This window comes from Takifugu rubripes, chromosome 2 (genome assembly GCF_901000725.2).
Source record: "Takifugu rubripes chromosome 2, fTakRub1.2, whole genome shotgun sequence".
NCBI classification, from domain to species: Eukaryota; Metazoa; Chordata; class Actinopteri; order Tetraodontiformes; family Tetraodontidae; genus Takifugu; species Takifugu rubripes.
The window spans coordinates 5,657,380-5,678,090 of NC_042286.1; the positions used below are offsets into that span (position 1 = coordinate 5,657,380).

The 20,711-nt window shown below is 51.1% G+C and overlaps 1 protein-coding gene across 2 annotated transcripts; it reads left to right on the forward strand.

Annotated features, from left to right (window-relative positions):
* Window positions 1-230: 230 nt before the first annotated feature.
* On the forward strand, window positions 231-20,483 carry LOC101062967 (single-stranded DNA-binding protein 3). 2 transcript variants are annotated; one of them, XM_029831413.1, is made up of 18 exons: window positions 232-498; window positions 4,141-4,213; window positions 4,557-4,618; window positions 7,303-7,387; window positions 12,691-12,780; window positions 14,340-14,423; window positions 15,351-15,410; window positions 15,517-15,583; window positions 15,801-15,865; window positions 15,998-16,059; window positions 16,141-16,186; window positions 16,310-16,345; window positions 16,432-16,486; window positions 16,604-16,674; window positions 16,751-16,829; window positions 16,913-16,941; window positions 17,029-17,130; window positions 17,797-20,483. In XM_029831413.1, exons 1-18 carry the CDS (start codon window positions 443-445, stop codon window positions 17,824-17,826), a joined length of 1,152 nt encoding a protein of 383 aa, XP_029687273.1. In that variant the 5' UTR covers window positions 232-442; the 3' UTR covers window positions 17,827-20,483. The 2 variants fall into 2 exon arrangements, with proteins under 2 accessions (XP_029687274.1, XP_029687273.1); XM_029831414.1 differs by lacking the exon at window positions 14,340-14,423 and having other exon boundaries at window positions 231-498; window positions 17,797-17,826.
* The last annotated feature ends 228 nt before the right edge of the window (window positions 20,484-20,711 follow it).

A 20,711-nucleotide genomic window follows, 5' to 3' on the forward strand; every position in this document is an offset into this window, starting at 1 on the left:
TAGCTATGTTTGCTATAATGATCAGATTAACGCTCGAATCTGGCGAGCGCGCCAATAGACGTGTCACGCAAGGCCCGAATTCGAAGGCACGCAGAAAAGTACTTGAACTTGAGCGAAGTCGAGCAAAAACTGCGTCGCTGCGGCTTTAAGAAGCCCCCACCGACCCGGCAGCAGGGGGGGCGTGAGCGGAATCCAGGAACAGCGATTGAAAAAAAAAAAAAAAAAAAAAAAGCTCCACCAGCGGACGGTTTCAAGTCCCCCCCGGCTGAAACCCTGCCTGATTTGTGGGGACGCAGAAAAAAAGGAAACCGGAGCGGAGAGAGTGAGCGGCGAAGAGGGAGACAGCACTGGCCGGGTAGCTATGGAGATAGGAGGTCTCCCTGGTAGCTCTCTTTGACAGGTGTCCCGTGGGATAAAACAAAGTGTCCGAACTGCCTCCAAGATGTACGGCAAGGGTAAAGGAGCCGTGGTGCCCTCCGACAGCCAAGCGAGAGAAAAGTAAGTGGTTGCCGCACTGTCACGGAGAGCCAGCCGGGGAGAGCGGAGCTAGCTGGCTAAAGTTGCTAACTGACGTGAGGCGCCCCGGCGGGACCCCGCATGTTCCGGGGAGCTCTTTACGGCGCCCGAGCGGGTCTTAAAAGTGATGCCGCGGTAGTTGGGGGGGGGGACGTGTCGGCCGCTCCGGGGACCGCGTCCGCCTCCCCCCCGCCCCCCGTCCCTCCGCTGACTTGACCCGGGCACGGCGGCTAAGTTAGCGGCTAGCAGCGCTGCCAGCTCCGCTCTTGTTTCTTTGTAACGCGAAGCGCCGAGTGTGGCAGCTCCGGCCGACCGACTTGCACCACTCGTGCACGTGTTTGATCCCGATGAGGCAGGGTTGTGCACCTCACGCACCTCCGCGCCCGGGCTGCCTCCTGCGGGAGCGTCGGTGCGGTTCCCCACTCCGGGTCCCGTCTCGGTGCGGGGGGAACAATGCGCGGCGGAGCATTGTAGCTAGCTGGCTTTGTGTCGCCCCGCTGAAGCCGCCGGTAAAAATAGAATGCAGCTGTTTGCAGGGGCTTTTGTCCCGGTCCGAGCGGCGGGACCCTTTCTGCTATTGTTCCACGGTGCTACTCTCGCCCGTGGCCGCGGGTCCGTGCGGGGGAGCCGCCGCTGCGAGCTCCGGGGCAGCGGAGCTGCGCCTCAGAACTTTTGTGGCCCGGGCACGTTTCGCTCAGGCAGCCCGAGTTGAGCCGCCCAGCGGCGGGGAGAAGCGGCTCCGAGCAGGGGCTGGTTGAGGGGGACCCAGGTGACGAGAGTCGGGCACCTGGGTGAGATCGGTGCGCGGTGGGCTCGCAGACCTCCGGTCCCTTTGTTTGCTCGCCTCCACCTCGATGCCTGTTGTTCGCCCCGGAGATCCACGCTCGCACTTCCAGCTTTCACTGACCTGCTCCAGCTGATCTGGAACCAGGCTCCAGATCCAGTCATCTCCATCCCGGGAGCGCCGGGAACTTGGCCCCATCCCCAAAGCTGCAGGCACCTTGTTTGGTTTCCCAGGTGCACCGTTTTCGAGGTGCTCCGGTGGAGGCTTGTGCTGCAGTCGTGGGTTCGGAACCAGCGTTGCCCACCAACTGGTGGGACCGGTCAGCAAACTGGGCTGCTGGAGGCTCGGCAGCCTGCAGAAGAGCAGCAGCTTCACTAAATTTAAGCGTCCCTCTCTTTTCGCTCCGTTCTTAAAGTTTCGATCGCCTGATTCCTTCCTCCATCCACCTCCTGCCCCTCCGGTCCGAGCCCGCCTCGGTCCGAGCCCGCCTCGGTCCGAGCCCGCCTCGGTCCGAGTCCGCCTCGGTCCTGCAGCTTCTCCACCCGTCGTGGGGCTGCTGAATTATTCAGGCGGCCTGGAGCAGCTGCTCTCAGGGCTGAGAGACGGAGGAGAAGGGAAGCAGGCCGGGCCGGCTTCGAGAGCCTTGGACAGGACGTCAGGTGTGCTGATGGTGCACGCCGGGGACGTCGCCGGCGGGAGCACGCCGGGATGTCCCGCCATGGAATGTAAGGAGGGCAGAGGGGCGGGAGGTCAGGGGGTCACCTCAGACGGCGTGAGGGAGGACGGCGAAGCCCCCGAAGAGGTTCTCCGTCCGGTAAAAAGTGGGAAGAAGCTGCTGATTATCCACCTGTGCAGGTGTTTCCGCCTCTGATGCCTCAAACGTTAACTTTAAGACGCGCTCGTGGAAGTGGGCATGAACGAGAAGGGAAAACCTCCGAGGAAACTGTTGCTCTGAACGCGTGATGCGTCCGTACGGCGCCTCGATAACGACCTTATATTATGTTTCTCTCCGCCTCTCTCAAACTTCACCTCCTTGTTCTGCCAGCTAGCTTGCGCGCCTTAATTATGCAGCGGTCCAGGTGCGCGCACACGCAACCCGCGAGCACGAAAACACGCATGCGCCGCACATAAAAATTTCATCGAAGGGCTGTGAGGGGCGGGACTCCCACAGTAACCGTGTCCACGTCATCAGACCGCCGTGGCCACCCGGAGGATCGTGTTTGAGCGCTGTCAGCCGCACCTGAACAGGTTACCGGCGCGCCTGCTGATGCTGGGATGCTTCCGCCGGCGGAGGGGGCGTGGCACGGCGTGCGGCGGTGCTCGTCGCGTCCAGGCTCCTGGAAGATCTTCGGCTTCGTCGGGATCTGCTCTGCTGAAACAGGCGACCTGATCCTGGTGCTTCCAGGAGTTTTCCTGATCATTTTTACAGTAGAGCTGTCGACCATTGACCACTGAGCCCCCCCCCCCCCCCCCCCCCCGACCATCACCACCATTGTAACCTGGCGATTTGTGGTCTGGAAAGTCAAATTTACTGCCTGGATTCCTAATGGCTGCCTAGCAACAAAGGATGCTAGCAACAAGGAAGCTGGATAAATGAGGGTTTAGTGGATGTGTGGTTATATGGCTGCGTAAAAGTCTACGACGGGGGCGTCACAGGCGGCACTTCCTGTTGCCTCAACGCTCTACCTTGCACCTTGTTTCTGATTGGCTGCTCAGACGGGCCCGTTTACGCAACTCGGACTGGTTTTCCTGATCCCAAAGTTGTAGTCGAAGCCAAAGAAACCCAGCAGATCTTGGAATGGATACTCTGGGAACTCTGGTCAGTAGAGGTGTTTATCCTCCCTCGCTGTAGGTGGCAGCATGCAGAGTCACCTGTGTCTGTTGCTGCTGTCTGTTGCTGGCGTGCGTCCGGCGAGGAGCCTTTCAGCGGCATCGCCACAGTAGCTGATGGGAAGGTGCCGTTGCCATGGTAAATTTGAAGCCAGAGGTTTAAAAACAAAAGAGCACAGCAACCTAATTACCTCCAAAGCGTGTTTGATCGATCAGCCCATTGACTAATGATGGAGGGGGGGGTGTGTGACCACGTCCTTCCCATTAGGACCTTATTGGTCTGCTCCTGGCACAGAGGACGCCATCATCTCCACCCCGCTGGTCGATTGATAGTCCATTAACAGCCTATTAAACAAGACTCGGCCGAGGCGTTGGGAGCAGCGAGGGGACGTCGGGGGCTTCCCCCTCCGGGGCGTGTTGGCGCACCCCTGGAGGTTACCATCGTTGGCATTTCGTGACAAATTCTGGGTAAAATTCTTGGCAAAAGCTGCGAGGTTTAGTTGTGGTGGCGCTTCACGACAACAGTGAAAAGAGCGACCGAACGGCCTGAATCTGCAAACGCTGCTCACGAACCTCAGATGACCGTGATGGACAGTGGTGACGTGCACAGCGCACGCCTGGGAACAACAACTCCGGCCGACCACACACGTGCTGCTAACGGCTCCTTAAAGCTCCTCCAACCAAATAGGGATTTACTGCATCAACACTCATTGGCCACATTCCTTATATTTGCCGCTAACGTAGCAGCTAACAAAAGATTTTAGTTTTTCGGCGTATAAACGTGGCCTTGAGTGCAGCAGGAGTTGCCCAAGTTACTCCTGTAGCTTCTCACCCTTCCTGGAAAATATGCTAATCATTTAGTTTACATACTAGGGAAGGAGCTGCTGTGTTGCGCTCTTACGGTGAGGTAACCATGCTAACAAGGCTAAAGGAAGCACAAGCGTGGCCTGCTCATGTTGCATACTGTGCCCATCAAGACGTGGCTCACCCTGTGTGTTTCTGCTCTCCAGGTTGGCTTTATATGTGTACGAGTACCTGCTACATGTGGGAGCACAGAAGTCTGCACAGACCTTCCTGTCCGAGGTGAGACGACATCCACGACCCGACACAAACTGAAGCTAAACGGGCTCTGGGGGAACGGTGACGCTATGGCGCCGTAAACTGTATATAAGGCGGTGCTGACGTAACGGGATTACAGAGTGTGAAGTGCTGCATCAATTTTTAACGGGGTCGACGGCCTCTAAAGTTCCCCCGGATGGTGGGTGGGTTGTTTAGTGCAGACGCTAGATTAGCCCAGGTGAGCCGAGGCGCTCCGGACACCTTCAGACAGACTGATTATATGTTCTTAACCCCGGACCTGCACACATAATCCCCTCGCCGCTGGCTGAACGTGACCTGTGTCCTCCTCTTCTTCTTCTCTGTCCAGATTCGATGGGAGAAGAACATCACGTTAGGGGAGCCCCCAGGATTCCTCCACTCCTGGTGGTGGTGAGTGTCGGCCTCCGTGCTAACTCAGCACTTTGTTCGTCTCGTTAAGGACGCTGACCAGATTAATCTGGACTAGATGCCTCCGGGTTTAGCTTTAGCGCCACCTAGTGGGGTTTAGACGGGTTTAACGTAGACCTGGACGAGGACAGTAGCCTGATAATGTTAAATGCTTGAATGAATGGACGATGACTTCCTGTGGTGGGAGGGGCTTCAGCTGTGGGGTTGACCAGACTCACCCAGGGCGTGACCCCCTCCCTCTCCTTTAGCTCTCTACTCCCTCACCCCCAATCCCTGAAACAATAGATCCAGATGGCTGGGGAATGGAATCTCTCGTTCTTTGCCCTCCCCTCCCCCTCGCCACCCCCCTCATCACCCTTTGTGTGCCGCCCCCCCCCCCCCAACCTCCCACTTTTGCTCCTTTGTTCATTTGGGAAAAGGATTCTTAGCAGATTAACCCATTGCATTCCATCTCCTTTTGTGCCACCTCACCCACCGCTGTCTTCCTCCTCCTCCACCTTCCTGCAATCTCTGCCCCTGTTTACGATTTGACCTCTGGGGTCACGACCTTTAGCACACACCGGCCGCTTTATTTATTTATTTATTTATTTTCAAATGATCCTTTTGATGAATGGGAATGAGAGAAAAACATGCCGCTCCGTGGGTGCTGTATGGACCGATGCATGTAGCCACTGCTGGACTGGGCCCAGTGGTGCCGACTGGGGCCCAGTGGTGTCGACTGGGCCCAGTTTAGCGTCCCCAGTCAACACATCACGCTGACCTCTTGGGAAAACATGCAGAATCCACATAAGCCCCTTTTCCAGCAACATTTCCCAGAACTTCTATTTCCAGGCATTTGTTTAGCTGGGTTGAAAAGAAAAATCCCGGTAATTGTGTGATTTGTATTTCCACCGCACCACCGATGACATCGGGGACGGGGGGGTCGGACCCGCCGCCGTCGTCTTCTTTAACGTCATTCATTTGTTTAGATTCTCTACTTTTGCTCCGTTTTCCAAACGATCAAAGTCCAAAGCGAAGCTGGCATAGAATCGCAGTTCCATCAATCAGTGTTCAGCAGCGCACCCCCCCCCCCCTCCAAAAATTCCAGGGAATCTGGAAATTCCTACCCTCCTACTAGGTATGTTTTTAGGAATACTTTGGGGTTGAGGGAATGTGTTTTCCCTGGATAACGTTGGGGGGGGGGAAATAGACTAAGGTCAAACTTTTGGGTAAAAGAGGGAGGAAATCTTTGGCTTTGGGCGTGGAATCGTCTTGCTATACTTCTGAGGCCTTTAGCGTGCCGGCATTATCCTGGATTGTTGGAGAGGTCGGTTGTGTTTTCAGTTTTCATGAGATCAGATGCACGTGGAGCGCCGTGCAGATGCTGACGGATCAGCAGCAATAACAGCAGCACAGACGCTAAACCACGTCGCTTGCAGACGTTCAGGACGGACTTTTGTGTTGGGTTGGGAGATGGAAAATCCCAGTCCGTCCATTCCTCTTGGAAGCCTCCGGAATCACGACGCTGCTGAAATCTGTCGGCTGAGGAACAAATAGTTTAAAAGCCGCGCATGTCCAATTACTGACGTGTAAATGTAGCCTTAAAAGCTCTTAAAAAGAGTAATATTTCCTTTAACTTTTCACCTCAGGGCCTTTTCTTACTGCTGAGTCAGACAAATGAACATCAGGCCTTTTGAGCAGCATCAGCAGAACCAGACCAAGGACATGTTTTAATAAAAAGAGAACGAAGGAATAATTTAAAAGCCAGAAGTCAGAGTTTATTCTCATGATAGTGAGACTTCCTGCCTTCTTCTCATTTCTCCTCTTTTCCTGATTTTTACAGTGTAAAGCTACTGTCTGAGATCAGAGGAGCTGCTTTTTCTCCTATTGATACAACATTGTGGGCAAACCAGTCGCTTTTTTTCCCTCCTGGAAGGTTTAACGTCACTGGCCTCAAGTATTTCAAGTATTTTCCTGTTGATGTGTCCTTGAGCAACACTCAGGCTTGTCACATGCCCATAAACCAACGCTGAGCTTTACTTCTCCCTCAGAATTCAGCACCATCATCGTCCCAAAAAGTGACCCAAATAAATCTCAAACTTAATTGTCTCTTATGAGCCCCAGCACCAAAAAAATCCAGATGTTTTCCATCAGTCTGCCAGCCTGTGATTGGTCACCGGCCCAGGTTCTGTAGCGCGCCAGGACCGCTTTTCCCTCAGCTGTTTAGTTTTTAATGTCCCACTTTAATGAATAAATCAAAGACAAATGATCGCAGATCAAAGGTGAAAACAGTCCGCTGCTAAGGCGATCCTAGCGCGTACGGATCTATATTCTGCTGGCACGTTAGCACACCTGACAAACGCCGCGTGCTAACTCTCACTCACAATCAGGTCTTGGCTTATCGTTGAAGTTCAGGGTAAGTAAATGGATGGAGTCAACAAACGCTCTGTTCCAGTAGGCTCGTGTCTGCGTTTGGAGTGAGTGAGAAGTAGATCGATGAGGGTCGACTCCGGCGTCGTGTCGCTCTCGCAGCCACACTCAAGTGTATAAGAGCTGCTTTAAGGGTGCTCCAGAGATAGCCGGAGTGCGCCTATTGGTTATGAATAGCTGTTGTACATTTGCTCCTTTTGTTCCGTTCGCTAACCCTTTGACCTCTCCACTTCCCATCTCCCCTCACTCCATTCCAGCGTGTTCTGGGATCTGTATTGCGCGGCTCCAGACCGAAGGGAGACGTGCGAGCACTCCAGCGAGGCAAAGGCCTTCCATGACTACGTAAGTGACACCACACTCTCTTATCTCCACATGCCGTATCCAGGGGGCATCTGTAAGTCTCACCCAAAGGGTCACGGGCCGCTCCGGCCCAGCCGAGCAGAGGTGAACACGAGCAACTTTTGGTCCCGTTTGGGAGCAACTTGCTTCTCTTGATGCATCAGCTGCATCATCACTTGGAACCTGAACTTTCAGCGCCGATGACAAACTGTAGCTGTATTTACATTCCTGTGTTTAAATGTCATGTGTTCTAATTGACACTGTGTGTGTGTGTGTGTGTGTGTGTGTGTGTGTGTGTGTGTGTGTGTGTGTGTGTGTGTGTGTAGGCAGGCTCTAACGGTATAGTGTGTAGAGATAATGGAATAGAGTTCTAATCCGGTAATCCCAGCACTGGGCCGAGGCTAAGCTGGGGATTTGTGTGTGTATGTCTGTGTCAGTGTGTGTGATTGTGTGTTTGTTTTTTTTTGGGGGGGGGGGCATCTTTGGCAGCCAGCCCAATAGAGAGGAAGCTGGGCGTGATCTCACCCTCTGTGACTGTTCACCCTGTCTGAGGGTGTAGAAATGTAGATTCTTTTTGTGCTGCGAGGTTGTGTGTGTGTGTGTGTGTGTGTGTGTGTTCTGATGGTGATAAAGAAGACGGCAGCAGATTAATTTAGGCCCCTCGAGCCCCCCCCCCCAGCTCTGGTCTTTTCTACTTTTTACCAAAAGAATGAAAACACTCAAAAACACAAACCCGGAGTCTTTTGAGGGCCGCGCGATGATGGTGGTTTTCTTCGAGTGCAACTTTTTGACAGTTCCTGGTTTTGGTTTGTTGGGAGACCGCCCCCCCCCCCCCCCCCAGGACTGATGGGAGGACTGGTGCAGCTCTCCGTATATCCCAGTCCAGCTACCTGCTGACCCTGCTGAGCTGCAGGTAGTGACTGAAAGAATGAGATCACGAACACAGGCGGCTGAAATGAGTTTCCTTAGAGATCAAGTGAGGAGCTCAGACATCCTCCAGGAGCTCAGAGTGGAACCGCCGCTCGAGAGAGGACGGGGGGAGGACAGTGGGGGGGGTTCGGCCGGATGTTTCCAGCGAACTCCCCGGGGAGGTGTTTGGGGAAGGTCCTGCTCGGAGGAGACCACCTGGATGAGCTGTAGGGATCAGATTTCCCATCTTGTCCTTGAAGGCCTTGGAATCTCCTGGAGGAGGTAGCTGGGCTTTCCTGCAGGAGTTGTTGCCCCAGCAACCAGAATAGGAACAGGAACCTTTGTCCAGAAGGCGGAGCTTCAAAACTAGGATTATTACAGACTGAATCGTTGCAACACCGACGGAGCATAAAATAGAAATTGCTGATGGCTTTCTTTGATTCCTGAAGCTCCTGCAGCACATCTGGATGCAGCCTCCTCACCTCTGCAGACATTTATTGCTTCTCTCTCCCTCCTTTTCCTCCCCCCTGGATTTGTGTAATTCCAGTCTTTCCGCCTTCGCGCCGGCATCTTTCCTCCCGTTTTTCCTCTTTCCCGTATCTCTCCATCACCAGCACTGCCTCTCGTCTCCCCCGACTCCCCCTCCAGCTCTGCCCTCTCGCTCCTTCTCTATCTCTTCTCTGACCCCCTCCTCCCTCCCTCCCTCCCTCCTCTGCTACTACCTCCTTCCCTGAGAGAAGATTGATTGGCTAATCTAACCATTTACCCACAATGCCTAGTGGTATTGAGGAGTAGAGGACAGCTTAAACAGTGTGAAGACACAACAGAGAGACGGAGAAGGTATTTGGAGATGGAGCCGAACGGGCAAGTGTCAAACTGGGGAAGGAAAGTGGGAAATAGTTTTATTTTAATTTAAATACACTTTCCATGACATTTTAGCGTCGGGTAACGGCTAATAAACAGACACGAAGAAGCGTAGCATCGGCAGCGCGGCGCCGAGCACCGTAGGGAAAATAATATTCCTGTTCACGTGTTCTCCAGACTCGGTGTTTCGCCCCTCGCCTCCGTCACGTTGGCCAAGTGGATGTTGTGTCTGGAGCCTGTGTTGGCGCCGTTACCTATCGTGCGCGCGCGTGTGCGCACGTCTTTGTCCGCGTGCTACCCGTCTGCTTCAGTGCTGCTACCTTGGCAGTAGCTTTTGGGGAAATGTGTGCCAGTTTAGAGGACCAGCTGGGCTTCCAGAGAGAGAGTGTGTTTGTGTGTGTGTGTGTGTGTGCGTGCGCACGCACTCACGCGTGCATGTGCGTAGTATCAGCCCTATCCTGTTGCTCCAGAGCGAAACGCGCTGTTTGGACCGGCCTGATAAATTAGCCAGATCACCACAGTCAGCTACTTTTCCTCCCATCTCCTCTCTCGCTCCCTCCTGTCTCGTTCCCTTCCTCCCTTCCTCCCTACCTCCCTTCCTCCCTCCCTCCCTCACTCTGCGAGTTAAGGACAGCAGGTCGAGGAGACAGTGATGAGGTACATATCAGTGTGAACCAGAATGTAGATTAGTTCCCTCCGAGCAGGGACACACAAATACAGACACACACCTGCTGTCTCTTCTTACCCCTCCCCTCCCCGTCCACTGTTTATGTGTCTGTCTTTATCCCTGTGAAAGGTATCAGGCGGAGGTCAATAATGTGTTGAGCACTATTGATCTGCTTGCTTGGGCCAACGAGCAGCAGCAGGGTGGGAGGGAGGGATCAGTCCTGGGCTCTGTCTCCGCACTGTCTTTTCCAGCCTTTTTTACATCAGGTATGAATAAAGCAGTTTGAGAAACCGAGACACGAGATTCTCCATCCATAGTTGGCGTAAAGAACAGCGTTTACATGTGTTTACTCCCTAAAATGGAGAACTTTTGCTTGACTTTAAGTCGGTTTACAGAAATTTTGGGTTTGTCTTTCATGAATTCTGATTACCGGCTCATTTCAAAAGCCCCTATAAAAAACCTGTAAAAATCCAGAAGCCTCGAGGGTCATGATGGTGGTGCTGAGGCTGAATGTATTTGAACTCTGGGAGACTTTAAATTTGTGGGTCTCCTCCACAGTGGTGGGAAGCCGTGAAGATGTAGCTTGCAGTGTAAATATTCCCAGACATTTGAAAGCGAATCTCTCGGGTTTTGTCGCGTTTTCACTCTCGATAAAAGAAGCGTATTCTTCTTCTTGCCGTGGCGTGTCTGGCATTAAAGCCTTTTAAGTTGTGCCTCCTGTGCGCACTTAGTCTTCCCGTTCAGTCTGGCTGGAAATGAATAATTCAAGATTCCTACACGGGAAAAAAATAAAATCAAAACACAGGGTTCTTATATCAACTAATTAGCAGCACTAATGTCTGCTGGAAATTGTGTTTCCTTTGCTCGCCGCGCACGGGTGATCTGCTCGTCTGGAGCTGTCGTCATTTACCTGCATCACAAGTCAGAGAGACAAATTCCTTCAAATTTACTCCAATAAATCGGGTTATTCTGATTCAGGGAGGAGGCCCCCCCATCCCAAGGTTTCCCGACAGTATCGGTGGAGGTCGGCGGTACTGCGGGCGCCGTGGCACAAACTTGGAAAAGAAAGCGCCGGTGGATGTTTTTGTATTTCCCCAGGCTGATGGGTTTTAATAAAGGCCAGCTGCATTCTAAATCTACCTCTGCTCCAGGAAACTGACCTCCGTTTATAAAGTCTATAAATTAGCAAATTACCGACCTACTAATCAGATTATTAATAATCAATAACCACCAAACTGTTGAGGACTGAAGAAAATGTTCCTCAGGGTCGCTTGTTCATTCCCTCCATCCTCTATCTCACTCTTCCTTCACTCCCTCTCTCACTCCTAGAGCGGGGGATGCCAGGGGGACAGAGTGCAGATAGGACCTGTCTCCATAGCAACAGCTTCTGCCAAGCCGCTGACACCCCAGCGGGGGGGCCAAGGGAAGGAGAGGTTCTGATGGGGGGGGAATGACGAGGGGTTTGGTTGGGGTAACCGGGAGAAGGTGCGGAATTTATGGGGGGTAAAGCGAAAGGGGGGGGTCATTCTAGAGGGTAGGATGGAGCAAAAAGTGTAGAAGAAGAGAAGGAGGCAGCCAACCCTGTTCCCTCTCAGGGGACTCGGTGGTCTGCTCATGTTCACTAGCATGATTAGCATAAAGACTGGGGGGAGGTGTGTGTGTGTGTGTGTGTCTCTGTGTGTGTGTGTGTCTGTATGTGTGTGTGTCTCTGTGTGTGTGTCTGTGTGTGTGTGTGTGTGTGTGTGTGTGTCTCTGTGTGTGTGTCTGTGTGTGTGTGTGTCTCTGAGTGTGTGTGCATGCATGTATGTCTGTGTGCTCTTCATAGACGAGCAACGGCGGGTGTTTTGTGTGTAATTGCAAGCATGCGTTGTTGTCCAAGCACATTGTGTCACATGTATGCAGCGAGTCAGTTAGTGTGTGTGTGTGTCTGTGTGCGTGCGTGCGCGCTCACGTGCGTGCCTGCCTGGTCTTAAACCTCTCCGCTCCTCTGCTCCTGCAGCCTGCGGTTCCCTCCTCTCCTTCCTCTCCGCTCAGCTGCTCCACCTTCTAAGCCTGTGATGCAACTCTTTGTGCGCTGGTGTGCTTGTCTGCGTTAGCGTGCGTTTGTGTGTTTGTTGCGTGCTTATGTAAGCTCTGAACATGCGTCTCTGTCTATCTGTGCTGACAAGAATACAGTTATATCGTGTTTAACTCTCGGACTGAATTATTCAACCCGTCTGCTCTAAATTCTCCTTCTGTTTTCCTCTTGTTTGACTCAACAAATCAGGTGAAATTTAGCTGCTAATCTGCTTCATCAGCAAAAAAGTTGTCTTGGCTCAATTAAAGAAATAAACTAAGAATTAGGTTAAGTTGACTGTGACCTGCGCATCAGCCACAACAGCCTTGAGAGGTCTGATGTGGCTGACTGGCTTATTTTAGCCAGCATAGAGGAACAGAACAGCCCCCAGTTCCATTCTGGGTGGGTGGCTGCGTTTGTGACCAGCAGCCTCACAAGAAGTCTGTTTGATAGGCAGCTAAATGATCGAACAGGCTCTTTTGTTCTTTTGAAGTGTTGATAATACGATCAATATTGTCAATTGATGAGCGCTGATATGAATTCAGCTGCTTTCGTCTCTGCTTTGAACTCACACAAGTTTCATGAATTGTCTTTTTTTTTTGTCTCGAGGTGTTCTCTCTATCTTTAAGAAGGGCTAAACGGGCTAAAGTTTGGGCAGGGGGGGCAGTTCATGAGGTGGGGGGGTGTTGCTGTGAATGATTGCAGGTGGAGCCACTGCCCCCTATTGTCACCTCCTGTCCACTGCAGCCTGTACCCTGAAACCATAAAGCCATAAAGTCATGTAAACGAGTGTCTGTTGATTTGTTCCAGAGCGCGGCGGCGGCACCCAGCCCAGTGATGGGCAACATGCCCCCCAACGACGCCATGCCAGGTGGTCCCATGCCCCCGGGCTTCTTCCAGGTACTCCCCGCCCCCTCCGCCGCCACACTGCTCACTCCTCCATCCCTTCATTACCATCAGCACACTCTGACCTCTTCTCTCCATCCATTACAAAAACAAACATTCTTTTATTCTATATTCTAATGCTATATGTTATCAACAAACCAGAACAGATTAATAGCTACAGGATATATTCTAAACTGATTTATATTTGCATTTCCATCCCGTCTTTATTGGCTATAAAGTTCGGCCTCGCTCAGTTATCAAGTCCCAGACTTGAGAAATAAACTCGACTCCTCTTTCTTTGACACCTTTCCAAGCACATTTTTATCTCACTCTGGATATTTAAATGCACCCGAGCTTCACACACTCCTTCATCTGCGGCCCGTCGAGCCAAACGCCGTGACTCAGCCATCCCGCATTCATCAACTCCTCCATCTCCATCACTTGTCTGTGACCCATCCCGGCTGTGCGGGAAGGCTTTTGGTGTGGGGGATGACCGTCTGAAGATGGACGAGTGCACACACGGGTGTACAGGCGCACATTCACAAACAAGCTCAGGCACATCCTGCGCCATGTGATGGACAGCACTGGCATTTGGTATGAGACATGATAAGGGAGGAGGGGGGGGGGGGGTGAATAAGAGGAGGAGCGGGGAAGATCAGTGCCACCAGGATTCTGCTACCTACCTCCCCACTGTTTGCCTGTTGAGGAGTTGGTATGGCGCAATAGGTTCTGTGTGTGTTTGTGGGGGGGGGATTAGCGAGAGTAACACTGTGAATAAGCAAGAGTGGGGGGAGGGAGAGGGTGAGGAGAGAAACATGGACGTGCTATTTATAACGCTGGTGGGGGTGTGAGATGGTTGAGTGTGTGTTGCGTTCAAGGATTTTTGCTTTTCCTGTAAATATGGCATTTCTTTATAATCTGGTGCCAATCCAGAATATTATCTGATTAATTATCTATATTAAATATCTAATGTCTTTTTCCCTACAACAGTGTGCTGTGAAACCACGGTTTACAGAGTGAAAATCAGGAGTGGTGCAGTTGTAACTCTTACAGGATTATTTATTAGGGGTCCTTAACCTCTCGGCTTGGGTTCAGGGGTCAACAGTAAAGCAGCAGCCCGTCAGAAGCTGAAGGGCTGTTTTGATGCAGGCAGCAATATCTCAGTTATACAGATGTGAGATTAAATAGGCTTGCACAAAGTTTATTTTTGTTCGTGTCATCTTTTGGATTAGACCTTTTCTTCGTTGCCTTCCTGCTGCAGAGTTTGCCAACATTGCCCCCGCGTGGCGGACATGGTCATTACACAGGTTGAAGCCGTCTAACAACGATTAGTTTCGCTGGTTAATCAAATAAAATTGATCTGGCCTTTAAATCTCCGGGTTTTAATCTAAGTGGAGGTTTAACACGATCTCCAGACCATCTCGCCGCTCTTCTTGCACCTCTTCTTACAGCCCCCCCACTTAAAACTCCCTTTTCCGTCTTCCCTTTTCTGATCCCCGTAACCCCTCCAGGTATAAATCCCGCCCCCATCATTTGGGCCCACCACTCTCTGATATCGCTCTTCTTTTTTAAAGGGACCACCCGGCTCTCAGCAGTCCCCCCATGCACAGCCCCCCCCACACAACCCCAGCAACCCCATGATGGGACCCCATGGCCAGGTAAGATGCAAACACTTTCTCTCACACACCCCTCTCTCTTCCATTCCCTCTAACCCCCCCCCCTGCCCCCAAACAACGCCTTTTATCTCTCGTTCACCACTCACACACACCGTCTTCTGCTGCTGCTCCTGCTGACACCCCAGGTCTCCCCCCATTAGCTCGGGGTCTGTTCTCGCTAACTCCTCGTAGATGTCAGCCCCCTCCGGTCGCCACTTCCTTTCATGAAAGCCGAGCATCCGGAGGCAGCGGGGCCCGCTCCTCGCCGAGGCCCGGCGTCGGCCGTCCCTGTGTGGGATTAATAATTCACTGCTTGCCCCACCCCCTGAAGCAGCCTGTGGGGGGTTGCACAATTCTCTGCTCCTCCACACTCAACACACAGACTCTCTGTTCCACTGCATTATAAATAAAACAGTGGTCATGTGTGCATAGAAGGAAAAAAAACAGGTTTTCAGATTTAAAATAAACAGATTACAGTTGAATCTACTGAGAAAAGCGCACGTTCACTGGATTCAGCCTTAAAACTTGTCCAGAACAGTAGCTCCACACGCCTGCGGAGGCAATCTTAGCCGCCCAGCTCTTCATTCTTGTGGTTTCTGGTTTCCGACTTGTGTTCGAGAGAGTGAGGACACGCTTCCTGTACACTTTTGGACGGCGTTGACTGGCCCGAATCGTCTCGTACGACGCCAGGTAGACCGCAGGCAGAGTCGGTTTACACCGCAGGCGGGGAAAGCGGCGCGAGGGCCGTGTGTATTATGAGAGGGAAAGGATACGGCGGGCGGGGTGTTTTTATGTGTGGATGGTCTTTCTCAGTCATCCTCCATGCTCCAACCACAGTGGTCATCTGTGCGTCCTCGCTCCGTCCTCTGCCAGTGGTCTTGGATTCATCAGTAATCAAGATGTCTCTGTCCTGTCTTGTTTTTCCTGCAGCCTTTCATGTCACCGAGGTATCCAGGTGGACCGCGCCCCTCGCTGCGAATGCCAAATCAGGTACGTAAGGTTGTTTTTCCTCAGTTTTCTTCATGTGCTGACGTGTCATCGTCATTTTCTGCCCAGATCGTGTGTTAATCTCCGTCCTTATTGTGTGTTTCGCCAGCCTCCAGGAGGAATCCCTGGATCTCAGCCTCTCCTGCCAAACAGTTTGGACCCCACAAGACCGCAGGGTGAGACTGGTGCTGTGTGGATTGATTCCATCTGGTCTGGTTAGGGGTGAGGGGGGGGTGTCGGTGATTTTAGCTTCAGATTACGGGGACTAGGAGGGTTAAACTAATGAGATTAGGACGAAGAGCAGTCTGCAGGATGTCTTAATTCCTGACTCCTAAGAGATGAGGCCACCATATGCAGCTTTGACTTGAGCCTCGGTGCGTTCTGTTCTTGCAGGGCATCCCAACATGGGCGGACCGATGAGGATGAACCCCCCTCGAGGAATGGCCATGGGCCCACAGGTACGGCCACCCTGGAAACCACAGGAGCTGTGGGACTGTTGTGTTTCAGTCAATCTTGACTGGACTGAGTCTGCAATAAAAACCATGAGGGACATTTCTCCTCACCCTTCTATTTACATCCTGTCTTTATAGAATTATGGAGGAATGAGGCCTCCCCCCAACTCCATGGGGGGGCCGATGCCAGGAATGAACATGTGAGTTTAAACTTTTCATACCTCTGTTGACGTATAACTGCCCTGCTGGGTGAATTTATTATTTTTGCCTTTTTTTTTAAGGGGTCCTGGAGGAAGAGGGCCTTGGCCAGGACCTAATACCAACTCTGTGAGTCAGGTTTTTAATCTTTTAAACTGTTTTAATCAGCAAATAGAGTTTAATACAGTGCCTGAAACACTTGAAATCAATATGGATTGTCATGTTTCCTGATCCCTCTCGTCGCCATTGCAGATAGCCTACTCCTCTTCATCACCAGGGAATTATGTGGTGAGTTAATCTGAGACCACAGCAGCTCTTTTCACCTCTTACCTCGCCGTTATAATGTTGTTTTTTTCCCTCTGCTCGCTCTCCAGGGTCCGCCAGGCGGAGGAGGCCCTCCCGGAACTCCCATCATGCCCAGCCCAGGTGGTGCGTCACCCATTTATGCTCGCTCGTGTTTGCGCACTATTGAAGCATCGGTGTTTCCCGTATTTTACGTTTGTTTTGAACAAAAAAAAAAAGAATAAAGTTTTGGTTTCTGCGCAGATTCGACCAACTCCAGCGAAAACATCTATACGATGATGAACCCTATCGGGCCGGGAGGCAACAGACCCAACGTGAGTGACGCATGACCTGAGGAAAGTGTTTCCTAAATGAAGAACGACTGAAAGTCTTCATCTTCTCTTCCCCCAGTTCCCTATGGGACCTGGGCCTGATGGACCAATGGGAGCCATGGGAGCCATGGAGCCACACCACATGAACGGATCACTAGGTGGGTTGAGGCGCCCCAAAGCCACACCTGAGCTGTTTCTATTTAGATTAAGCTAACTTAGACTCTCCTCCTCCCCCCCCCAGGGTCTGGGGACATGGACGGGTTGCCAAAGGTGAGTAAGCATCACATTTCGGGAGCGGTTGTACTTGTCAACAGTACCTATTCAGAATCTCATCGTTTGTGTCCCCTCTCCCCCCAGAGCTCCCCTAACAACATGGGGGGCATGAACAACCCTCCTGGAACGCCGAGAGACGACGGCGAGATGGGTGGAAACTTCTTGAATCCATTCCAAAGCGAAAGTGTGAGTAGAGCGAGTGAATCGCATCTCACGCCCCCTTAACAGTTACCCCTGACGTCCCGACATAAACCGGTGGAAGAATGCAAGCAGAGGGAGGGGGAACCCACCCAGAATCGACCGTGTTGGGTCGTCCAGCAGTTAATTTGACGTATTTAAGCCCCATCATTCAGAACTCGGCAGCCATTTTCCCCTCAGACACCATGAGGATGACATGAGGTTGCTCCTCCGGGCCATAGACGTTCTGCTTGCATTGTAGCCGCTTTACTAATCACTCAGATTCTCCATCGTAGATCCTCTGTGTCAGTGATCGGCCGCATGGTTCTCTATGAAAAGGTTGTTGGGGTTTTTAGTTGTAGAATAGCTGTTTTAAAGGTGGTTTGGGGCGTCTCTTCTCCTGGGCCTGGACAGCTAAGTGGTGCACAGCAATTAGCCATTGAGCAGCCATCATCTGAACTATGATCCACAAGATTGAAAGGACTGTTTGTCCTGAGCTCCTGAGGCTGAATGGCTGCTGTATTGATTATTGATTCTGTATTAGAGCTCTGAAAGACTGTGCCTCCTGTAGCTGTGCAGGACTGGGTGTGAGCGCCATCTGGTGTTTTAATGTTGTCAGTGACGTATCCACTCATCTCTGCCCCCCCTCCCCCTCCCCTCTCTCTCTCTTTTCAGTATTCACCCAACATGACGATGAGTGTGTGATTTTTTTAAATTTCCCCGCCCCCCCCCCCCATTTTGTATTTTTGTTTATGTTCCTCCTGCACCTGATTTTTTTTTTTTTTCTTTTCTAAACTCAAATCGACCTCCTTTCACCTCGGATTGAACCGCCACACCCTCCTCTGCTGCCCCCGCCCTTCCATATGGGATCTGCCCCCACCCCACCCCACCCCTGCCCTCTCCTCTCCCACTCTCACTCTGGAACTGCACGGCCACACAGCCTTCTGGGACGGCCCTGGAGCACGCCGGGACTCTGATTAAGACGGGCCCTCCCGGACCATGCAAGATGGCTGCCGGTCTGAATAGGAAGTCGCAGAGCAACAGGAAGGGGCTCCTCTCTGACTCTGGCCCCAGACTCCCCGGCTTCCTTTCAGCTTCTAGACAATGAGCGAGGACAAACGGATCGGAGGAGGAGCCGAGGCTACCCAGCCCCCCCCCCCCTTCCCGAGGGGACAATGTCGGGTCGTCTAACAGCTGCCTGGAACCTTCACACGACGCCACTCGGAAGTTCTGAAACAGTTTGACCACCTTTTTTAAGTTTTGTTTCCTCTCGACGGATTCAGTTGAAGGTCGGACGCGTCGTCCCGTCTGACCGCCCACGTTCTTCTGTGTGTACATTTATAACAGAGGTGTTGTGATGATCAGTGAACTTTCTTTCCCCTCATTCTTTTGTGTATGTATTGTATCATGGCTATTTTTATTATTGTACAATTGTTATGAAAACTGTTCTGATATTTTTTAAGATTAATTTCTGAAGGCACATTATGATAAGGAAGCATGTGTGCACGGGAATCGGAACCTTATTGGCTGTGTGATGTGGCTCCCTGTGAGCGCGGCGCCCCCTGCAGGTGATAGTTTAACTTCCACGGTACTGATTGGCCCCTTTTTAAAAAAATATATATATATTTCTGATGGTTTAGATAACAATCATTAATCTCTTGCTCATTAATCCAGATTAAGAAGGAAATGGTGGTTTTTTTTCCCCGTAGTGAAATGCACAGCTCTATTTATTTATGTACTTTGAGTTTGTCTTATGAATTGTTACTTTAAGTGTTATCCCTTTTTGTTTTAAACGCAGAACTAGTAGCAACTGTGTAAATATGCAGATCCAGTCAGCAGAGTCTCCTCCACCTGAGCCCCGAAGGTGCTTTTCAAGTTTTTCAGAACAGTCGACCGCTTTGACCTCACTCGTGCTGCTTCCTCCCTCCGCTGCTGCCCACTTCGGTTCAACGTCGCCCTCCCTTTCGCCGCCCCCGCCTCCCGTTCACGTCCTCCGCACACTGTGATGTTCACGTCTCTGCTTCGCGTGCAGCCTGGTTGTTTATTTTTCATTTTCATTTTGATTTTTGCAGCGACACTTCTGGGTGGTTTCGTCATTCTGGTGCTCCGCTATCGGGGGAGGAAGGAGTTCCTTCGTGTACTGTAGTGAGGCTTCCCTTCATCCTTCTCCCCGTCTCTCTGATTTTGTAAACTCCATCTCTTCTTTTTCTTTATTTTGTAAATACTGTAAAATGCATTTTGATATCATTGACATGTATTGATATTTTCAAATCACGGTGACCGTGGGTCAGAAACGTCCTGATTTCACCCATCGGGTGGCGATGAGAACCCCAAATGGAGCTGCTATGGACTTTTTTTTCTTCTCATCACAGACAAACGTGGGATTTTAGTGTGCAGCGGAGCTTTGAGGGGACGAGAAGGGAAGTTCTGAGGGGGTGCACGAACGCCCCGTAGCTCACCGCCACACATGGTTCCTGTTACAAACACAATAAATCCCCCCCCTTCCCCCCATGTCAATGGTGATGTTTGAATGAGGTTGCCAAAAGCATCGAAACAGGCTTTTATTTTTTAAGTTGAGACGGATACAAGAGGCCAGTTTTTCCAAATCGAACGCTCCTCGGCTGTAGTTCAGCTTCCTCCCCGCCGTCACACCTCAGGCTGAGCAGGACACCATCTCTCTCCAAACAGGGACCAGAGACTCATCTATGAAGGAATTTTTAAAAATCTATTTAAAATAGGGGCAGGATGCATCTTTTCTTTTGTTTTGTTTTGAAAGAGAAATAAGATGTTCTTAAAGGCAGAGCGGGTGCAGGAACAGGCGCTCCCTCCCTGCACTTTTAAGACACTGTTGTATAAAATGCAGTTGAAGTTCTTCCTGTCCTGTAAGTAAAGCCGTCACAACATCGATCATTTCTGTATTTCTATTGTGCTGATGTATAATACTGTAACATTCGGGGGTCGGGGAGGGTCGTCAGAGGATTTGCTTTGGTTTTGTTTTGAGGGAATACTTTTTCTTTGCCCTGTTTCCTCTTGATGACAAAGCAGTATTGAATATGAGGCAGTCTGTCCTTGGGGAGTTGCTTTGTATCTCATGTTAGGGTAGTTTCAGATCCTAAGTGTCTCGTGTAGTAAAATAAGAGGTTCCTTCTTTGTATGTTTCTTTATATTGTAAAGTTTCTTTAGACGGAAAAATGTTGCTTATTTCAGGGGGAAAAGGTGGGAAAACTGCATTGATAATAAATGTAATTTTTTTTTTTGTTTGTTTCAATTTTCATCAAGTTGTCGGTCGTTTGCCTGTGTCCCCCTTGTTGTAGATACATATTAAAAACAAATAAAATGACTTCACTCCTTTTTGCCATGAACGCTGCATCATCCTTTGATTATTCGCACTTTATTGCTTCAAAAGATTTACTGGAAATAATTACAATTTGTGGTAATGCTGACCGGTAGAGGAACAGATACAAAATTTTAGAAACTGAGCAACAAACGTTAGCAGCAGGGGGGCTTTTTTCAAGTTAAATATATTGTCGTACTCTCATGATTATGACAATCGTTAATGATCGATACAGAATTACCGGTAGGTGTAAACA

Coding starts and splice junctions, on each gene's coding strand:
- LOC101062967 (XM_029831413.1), top strand. CDS start 443: ATGTACGGCAAGGGTAAAGGAGCCGTGGTGCCCTCCGACAGCCAAGCG. Junction 4,214..4,556: donor CACAGACCTTCCTGTCCGAG/GTGAGACGACAT, acceptor TTCTCTGTCCAG/ATTCGATGGGAGAAGAACAT. Junction 16,060..16,140: donor CCGATGCCAGGAATGAACAT/GTGAGTTTAAAC, acceptor TTTTTTTTTAAG/GGGTCCTGGAGGAAGAGGGC.